Consider the following 8,502-nt stretch of genomic DNA (forward strand, 5'->3'; position numbering starts at 1 on the left):
TATCCCGTTCCCTTCTTCAGCGTTCGGGAATCGGGGAACGGAGGGTTCTGTTTGTACTGGCTCTGTTGAAGTATTGGTAGCTCTAGAGAAAAAACTGGAGGAGACTATCTAAATATAAAAACAGTGGAGTAAGGCACCGGAGGAAGATAATTACCTTTTTAAAACCAACAGTCCGTATCTTGGATGTGTGAGGTGTTTAGTGTTGTACTATTTACTTCCCCAAAACGTCTGAAGTGCTTAAATATGCTCAAGATAAAATAAGATGCAACTGTAGAAGGGTGGAATATTCTGCCCAGCCGCTACATCATACACAAAGTGTAGTGAAACTGACAGGCTTAGTAATTATAATGTCTTTATTTCTAGGAACGTTTAGGAGCAGCAGGCCAAGAGATGTGTAGAAATATTAAGCAACAGCAGTAATTGTTGAAAGGTGCTATTCTGCAGCACCAAAATACCTAAGCAGACATAAAAAGAGCTGCAGTGTGACTGTGTGATTAATTTAATGGCAGGTGTGAAATGAATGAAAGCTAGTAAGTTCTGCAAAATAGAGAACAAAAATAATATTAACTGTTGTGGTTTTTAAAGCTCTGATTTATTTTCTGCTCTTAGCGTGCAAGATGGACTGGCTGCTGACTTCAGAGCATTAACAAAGACTCTATATGATTTGAATAAAGCTCTGGGAAATAATATAGTTCGTGGGGGTCCTCTAAAAGAGCTGGTGATAGAAAATTTTGATGAAGAACAGATTTGGCAACAACTAGAGCTCCAGAACAATGCAGTTCTCGATTTCTTCAAGAAATCCATTGCAAGGGATGCTGAGGATGAAGATCTTTGCCTTCTATCAGACCAGGAGGAGGATAGCTCTGATGCAGAGACCAGCAGCGACAAGCAAGACAACACAATGGAAGCAGAAACTGAACGGAAGAATGTTTGTACAAAAGATAAAACTAAAGCTAAAGAAAAGCAAAGTACACTCGAAGAAAGTGTAGTGCAGAAATATAGTGATGAGGATTCTGATATTGACTTCGATATTGAAGCACTGGAGCAACAAACTAAAACAGCTAGGGAAACCACATTGAAAAAAATAGGAAGAAAATCTATAGTGGATGACAAGTTTTTTAAGCTGGCTGAGATGGAAGCTTTTTTAGAACATGCAGAGAATGAAAACAGGGAGGAGGAAGAAGATATTAATTATTTTGAGGACATCATCTCAGATGATGAGGAAGAAGAGTCTGAAGAAGCTAAAGTCAAAGTAAGAATATAAGAAAATCAATTTTCTGGTCTCTCTTTTCCTTTAAATCGAGAGCTGATACCTGTTAGAGTGACTGTAAATTGTTGAACTCTGAGTAGAAACTACCAAGTTAATTTGATTATGTGACTTATGATTACTTCTGAAGCTTTACTTTAGTAATATATTTAATATGAATATCTGTTAACAAAATGTCCCAGTGTAGTAGAACATACCCTCCTGCTATTTCAGTCTTTCTTTAGATGGGTCTTGGTTTTTCGCATGAATAAAGGAAGAGATAGTATGTCATAAGAAATAAGTGACCTTGCAGAATAGGTGACCCAGCCAATGAAAAAGATGCGTCACACAGCATTGACATCTGGCAATTAGAGATCGCTAAGGTGACTGATGCAGAGCAAAGGGCTTTTGGCAACTTCTTTTTCCAGGGACATGGTGTTGTAACTCTGACTTAACTTAAATTGCTGAGTACTTGTTTCAGAAATAAGTCTTCTAGTATTTAATATTACCAGAGATTGTCACTAGCAAGTAACTATGCACAGGGTATAAGGGAACCTGGAACCTACACATTCCAACAAGTAATTGGCAAAACCTACTGCACTTTGATTTCCGTATATGTTGAAATTGGAAATAAATTCAAGTGATAGAATATTTTAAATACTTGTAAAAGAGATTAGTTTTACTAAAATGCCCTACCACAGGTTAGTGCTTCAGTAAACTGAGTTACTGTTACACAAGTAGTGTTATTCCCCAGGTGCCAAAGAGTTTAAAAGACAGGACACCCTTAGACTTCTGTTCGTCTAACAGTTTGGGGGTCTCTTTTTTTTTTTTTTTTAACTCTCCCCTTCTTAGCCAATAAAAAGTTCTAGAGACTTGACATACAAAGATTTTTTTGATCCGGTTGATGACGATGATTTAGCAGCTAATGATGTTGAAGATGATCAGGAAGAGGAAGCAGACAGTGCTATTGAAGAGGAGAATGAGGAAACCATGTCTGAGTAAGTATATGCATTATTTACAGTTAAAATATCCTTGTTAATTTTACACTGGAGTAGAAAATCAAGTGTGAGTTCCAGGCTCGCTTTGGTCATGGTTTGCCATTTTTTGTTATCTGTTCATGGTTTGCATTGTCACCTTATTTAGAAAGTAGTTTATTTACTTATCTTTTGAGTATTGTCTCTGGGTATTTATTTGAATGTATTATTGATGTAACTACAGGTTTTGAAAGTCATTTTTAATATATAGAAGTTTCCCTAGTGTCCCCTGCCTTAGGTTTCAGTGAAGCCTATTGTATTTCTTAACTGTGGGTTAGTTGTAATGGGTAAACATCTAATGGCTGAAATAGCTTCATGTAAAAAATTATAGAGGCTTTTCAACCTTCTTTTTTTTTTAAATTTTAATGTTACAGGGTCGAGGATATGAATGAAATGATGATGGAAAATATGAGAAGTAGAGAAGCGTCTAAAAAAGTTACTTTCAGTTTGCCAGATGACAGTGAAACAGAAGATGTTACTGATACGCAATTGGAGACAGGCATCGATCCCAGTGTAATAAAGTCTTCTTTTGAGAAGAGACAGGAAAAGGTAATTTTTGGGGTTTTCTTTTGGTTTTTTGTTTGTTTGTTTGTTTTTGGCTAATATGTCAAAATAGTGACCTATATATATTGGTTTTTTAAGATGATTGTGTAATTTGTTCCGAGTTTGGCAAGTATGAGGAGGCTATTTACAATTAAGAGGAAAAAAAAATGTGGCTTATCTACATCAGATATATATGCCATTGTATACTGCCTCGTCTTTATGGGAGGAGGATTTAAAAGTATCTGAAATAACTATTAATTTCTTGCCTTGAGTTTACTTGTGAACTCTGTTTTAAACTTCTTAGGAAATTGTGTTTTTCAGATGAGCAAAAAAATAAAAAGTTTAGAAGAAGGGTTGTTAGAGGAGAAACCTTGGCAGCTTAAAGGAGAAGTGACTGGACAAAAACGACCTGAAAACAGCCTTTTGGAGGAAACACTACTTTTCGACCATGCAGTCCGAATGGGTAAGCAGCGAGAGAGGGCTTTCCTGAAAGCGTGTTGCATAACACGTTGTGTTTTCTTCCCTTTCACCTTGCTGAAAACACCTGTGACTCAACAGCAGGGTGTCAAAACACTCAGTTAAACTTCTTGGTGCGTTTTTGAGGTTGTGTGTTTTCGTGGTGGAAAAAACAGGAAACTATAATGGTTTTTGTTCATTTTTAACTTAACTGAAAGTTCATTAATTCGGTGGCAGATTTAGTCATTTACAAGCCTTACATAATTTGATTACTGTCTTCAGTAATCCTTCAAGATAGAGGAAAACATTATTTACTCACCTCGTCTCCAATTCTGACATTTTTGTTAAGGCTTTACGTTCTTTGTTGTTTGTTCTTCATAGATGAAAAAGTATTTCTTGCTGGAGAAACATTAATCTTAAAATTCTTGTCTTTCTCTTCTCAGCACCTGTGATCACGGAAGAAACTACTTTTCAGCTTGAAGATATCATTAAACAGAGAATATTGGATGAGGTTAATATTATCTTACTTGTTCTTCCCTATTTTGTTCATATACTTGATTCACAGGGCACATTCCAAGGATGAGTTTGAAGCTCTTAAAATGTAAGGTGTAGAGTTATTCTAATAATTTCTGCAACTGGCTGTTTTATTGTTTTTACTTGATGAATGTGTCTTTAGATTTCTAAAGAGCTCTGTTTTTACATGCCTGTTACATGCTAGGTTTTGGTGTGCTTAAAAAAAAAAAATAATCAGTGTTTGCAGATAAAACTATAAGGAGTTCATTTGGAATATAATGCCAGTCTGTAAATTTTGTCTGTGACCATAACTGTAGTGCTCTGAGCATTCTGAATACTAACCAAAACTCAATTGTTTACTTACTTTTCTTAAAAGCCACTGATAGAAGATTTGTATCCCACAGCTTGTTGAGGCTTGTTATTAGTTGAATAAAAAAGAACAGGTACACGTGGGGGAGAATATTTAAGTACTTAAGAAAATAACACATTTGTTATTTATTGTACAGTTTTTGCCCCAATCCACTAAAAATAAGCACGCAAGCTAGAGCTGTAAGTCTTCTACTACCTTTTTTGTCAAATGAAAGTGTGAAACTTAATGAGTTCTTGGGAAGCCACATGCATAAACTAGTTCATGTGTCAGATAAGTAATCTGAATAATGTTCTAAATATGCTAAATAGCCTTTGACTGTAGTTGCATTTGATCATTAATTTATGACTTTCTCAGGCATGGGATGATGTAGTACCAAAAGAAAAACCAAAAGAAGAGGCTTTTGAATACAAGAAACGTATCACTTTGGATCATGAAAAGAGTAAACTGAGTCTCGCAGAGATCTATGAGCAAGAATACATGAAACTTCACCAGGTAACATAAGCAGTGCCTTTCCTTTCAGTTTGAAGTTCACGTCGCATAATTTTACATGTTCACGTGCACACTGCTAACTCTGCTTTCAGCGTTGTGGAAGTACTTTCATTTTTCTCTGAGTGTTCACCAGTGAAATGGCTCTGAATTGTGGTGTTGTCAGTCTTACTTTAGTAAAATAGCTTTGTGAATGGTGTCGCAGTAACATTGTGTTATTAACGCAGCAAAAAAACGAAGAGGAAGAAAATCCTGAACACAAAGAAATTCAGGAAATGATGGATTCACTCTTCCTGAAGCTGGATGCGCTTTGTAACTTCCACTTCACACCCAAACCAGTAAGTACATATTTCATAAAGCTGCGGGTTGGGTTTTTTCCCCCCCCTCTTTGAAACTGTATACTTTAAAATATATTTGGGAAATGGAAAGTAAACACTGAGTGTTACTGAGCTTGTTCTTGTTTCGTATTAAATGCTCTATAAATGCCTGTGAATAAAACAAAGTATTTGGTATCTTTAGTTAGCTGCAAGTTGCTGTGCTCAGTCCTGAATATGTTTCCTTATTTCTAGCCTGTGCCAGAAGTTAAAATAGTTTCGAACCTTCCAGCAATAAGTATGGAAGAAGTAGCACCAGTTGCTGTTAGTGATGCTGCTCTCTTAGCACCAGAGGAGATCAAGGTAAATATAAATAAAAATCATGTAAGGATCAGTATTGTTGATAGAAGGGTGTACTGGCTGCCAGATCAATGGGAAAATTTTGCCCCCTCCTTGGGTTCCTCATCTTGGGGTTTTTTTTGGGGGTGTGGTGGTGGCGTTGTGTTTTTGTGGGTTTTTTTTTTAGTAACTGGAAAGAGGGGAAATAGTTAATTTTATTTGGTTACACCAGGCTATAATATTAGGCTTTGTTTTTGTTCTTGACTATTATGTGATGGTAATTATTTTCACAACATATATATGGAAGGGAAAGCTAAATGACAGTAGGGAAGAGGAATTAGCATGTCTTCAATCAACTGTACAAATCTCACTTCCCAGCTTTTGCCATTTCTTGGCCTTTGCCTTCATGCGGCATCGCCCAGAGGTGGCTAAACACTGGAAAGGATGGAAAATCTAAGACAGATTTGAGTACTGTGAAGTGAGCCTTTTTTTTTGCACGCTTGTGGATCTAGAAGTCTTGTTCTCTTTAGGAAAAGAACAAAGCTGGTGATGTGAAAACAGATGCAGAAAAGACTCCCACAGACAAAAAACGAGAACGAAGAAAGAAAAAGCTTCGTAAACGTATGAAGTTAAGAGAAAAGGAGAAACGTCAAAAGCTTCTTGAAAAGGTGAAACCAGGACAAGGCACAAAACTTAGCAAAAAGGCTGCTGCAGCAAAATTAAAAAGGCTTACAAAAGAAGGCAAAGCAACTCTGCTCAAGGTAAGGCGCTCTTAAGTAGTCCTGTATAACTTGGAGCTTCTCAGCTAAAGACTATTGAAATCCCAAGGACAGATAATATTTAGCTAGAGGGAGAAAAGGGAACTTTATCACAAAGAATTACAAAGTATAGGGTTTGTTTCCCTCCCATCCCTCTTGGCACCACTACATCTCCTAATCTTTCTCCATCCCCTCAAAAATTGTTGTACACAAGTGGTATATCTGCTTACTGCCAAACCTGGTTACCTTATTTATGTCTGAGCAAATAAAAGGTACATGTAGCTTCTGGAAAAAAGAGGTAGGAGGAAGACATGGAAAGGGCAGATGAACACTTTTTTTTTTTTTCCCCCTCCTTACTTTCCCCTGTGTTCTTTTGAACTCCAGTTTTGGAAGGACTATTCTAATCCATACTTGTAACTGTCTTATGCAAAGTAGTGTTGAATGTCTTTTCTAGTCCTGATTTTGCTGATTATCCTGATGGCATGATGTCAGTATAGCGGTCTGAAAAAATACAGCTTTGGTTGCACTTTGCAGTGACTCCCTTGTTTATAATGCATATTTATGTAATGTTATTGCTTTCATTACAGTAGAATGGTGTCAGACCTAAATGGTTGTTGGAACCTTTAGAAGCTTGCTCAGAGTATGAAATATATTTGAATTTGTAAGCAACTTAATCTTTAGAAATGAAAAAATGTGAAAAATTGTATGACACAATCACTTTATTTCAAAATATATTCACAAAGCAGAAATTATTGTTTGCATTAGGTACTACTTTTTTATTTATTTCAAAGTTCACAAGGTGGTGTTCCTGCAAATGCTAAGACTTACACTCTTATTTCCTGCATTTGACTCATGCCACTTGATTAAATGGGACAACTTGCGTGCATAATGGAGGATGAGGTTTCTATTTAGTTCTTTCTAAGCTCTGAGTAACTTAAGGTGTTTCAAAATAGAATATTCTTATTTAACTACCTCTTATTGTGGAGCCTTCTCTGTAATCTCACAGGATTGATTCTGTTCTGCATGCTATAAGACAGTAAACTTGTGTACCGCCTCTGATGCCTTATAAATTTTAACAATCTGTGAAATTTTGAGGTATTAAAAACTAATAGGAAGAATAACTTGATTCCTTCTAAAACATTTGTGCTTACCTTTTCAAAAGGAGAGCAGAACACAAAATACAGCGATGTAGTTGTAGCTCATGATGTGCAAGGGTCTATTCCTGATGCCTGTTCTTACCTGCCATGCTAATTACTAATTAGAAAGGGAACGTACTCTTCATTTCTTTAGATAGTGATATAAGAATGCAGTGAAAAATATCCTTTGAAAATGAACGACCAGGCTATTTTTTAAGTCAAATACCATTATGTGTGAGTAACTAGTAAGTAGTATAATGGTACTGTTTGTATGTTTCTTGGTTCTAACAAGTATTTTATCCATTGACAGGATGAAGGGAAAGACAAGGTCTTGAAATCATCCCAGGCCTTCTTTTCTCAACTACAAGATCAAGTAAAAATGGAAATCAAAGATGCAAACAAATTAAAGAAGAACCAGAAGAAGCAGAAAACACTCTCTGTTCATAAACTGAAATTGTAATTTACTTTTTTATATACACTGCATCTTGTATATATTAAAATGTTCCTACATTAATGTTGAATTTGAGTAGCTTTTATTCTGTGTCTATCTTCAAAATGTTCTGTGAACTTCTAAGGTGATGCAAAGACACTTTCCTTCAGGTTTTACTTTTTTTTTTTTCTCTACCATAGAGCTCCAATTTCCTCCTTTTATTCCCAAAAGGTTTCTTGCCATGGGCAGATGCATAACCATGTAGAATACTGGGGGTTTGTGCTGTGACTGTTCGGTGTCTTTAGGCTATAGGCCATGGCTTTTGTATCTGCTGCTGTCATAGCTCTGTATCTATTGCAGGAGTAACTGCATTTATTGAAGAACTTAAGATGCATCCTGGCAGTATGATTGGAAATTATCTTTCAAAATCGTGATTATCAAACAGGGAGGACACAGAAGCCTGTTTAAGCCTGCAGTAACTCAGTAAGCACACGAAAGGATATTGCTGGAGGTAGAAATGTTTCTGTGTTGCTCTTTTCTTGGCTGAATAAAACAAGGAGGTCCCTCAGGTTCCCCTTTATAAAGAAAGATCACAGCTGTTTTTCGCCCTTTGCTGTTAAAAGAAATTTTAAATGCAAAGAGGGCGAGATGCTTAAAACGAACAGGTCCTACTTGGTGGGTTGCTGCCAGGCTCTGCGCTCTGCTCCCCAGGCCTGCGCACCGCCATCGGTGATCCATTGCTCTGGCCTGGCGGCGCGCAGCGGCCGCTCTCTGCTGTGGGGCGGGGCCCGTCGGCCCCTCGCGCCCCCTCAGGGAGCGACGCGCGGCGGCGGTGGCGCCGGTGCGTAGGGACCGGCGGGGCGGGCGAGAGGCAGGG

The 8,502-nt window shown here is 37.3% G+C and overlaps 1 protein-coding gene across 1 annotated transcript in view; it reads left to right on the forward strand.

Annotated features, from left to right (window-relative positions):
- Nucleotides 1–7,702, forward strand: part of MPHOSPH10 (M-phase phosphoprotein 10 (U3 small nucleolar ribonucleoprotein)) — an 8,533-nt gene extending 831 nt beyond the window's left edge. The window contains exons 2-11 of the mRNA XM_009885787.1: nt 610–1,252; nt 2,099–2,244; nt 2,655–2,829; nt 3,145–3,286; nt 3,723–3,790; nt 4,517–4,654; nt 4,876–4,986; nt 5,218–5,325; nt 5,832–6,062; nt 7,506–7,702. Coding sequence (XP_009884089.1) covers nt 610–1,252; nt 2,099–2,244; nt 2,655–2,829; nt 3,145–3,286; nt 3,723–3,790; nt 4,517–4,654; nt 4,876–4,986; nt 5,218–5,325; nt 5,832–6,062; nt 7,506–7,655 — 1,912 coding nt within the window. The 3' untranslated portion in view covers nt 7,656–7,702. The remainder of the gene's footprint in view (nt 1–609; nt 1,253–2,098; nt 2,245–2,654; nt 2,830–3,144; nt 3,287–3,722; nt 3,791–4,516; nt 4,655–4,875; nt 4,987–5,217; nt 5,326–5,831; nt 6,063–7,505) is intronic.
- The last annotated feature ends 800 nt before the right edge of the window (nt 7,703–8,502 follow it).

This window comes from Charadrius vociferus, unplaced genomic scaffold (genome assembly GCF_000708025.1).
Source record: "Charadrius vociferus isolate BGI_N301 unplaced genomic scaffold, ASM70802v2 scaffold325, whole genome shotgun sequence".
Lineage (NCBI taxonomy): Eukaryota > Metazoa > Chordata > Aves > Charadriiformes > Charadriidae > Charadrius > Charadrius vociferus.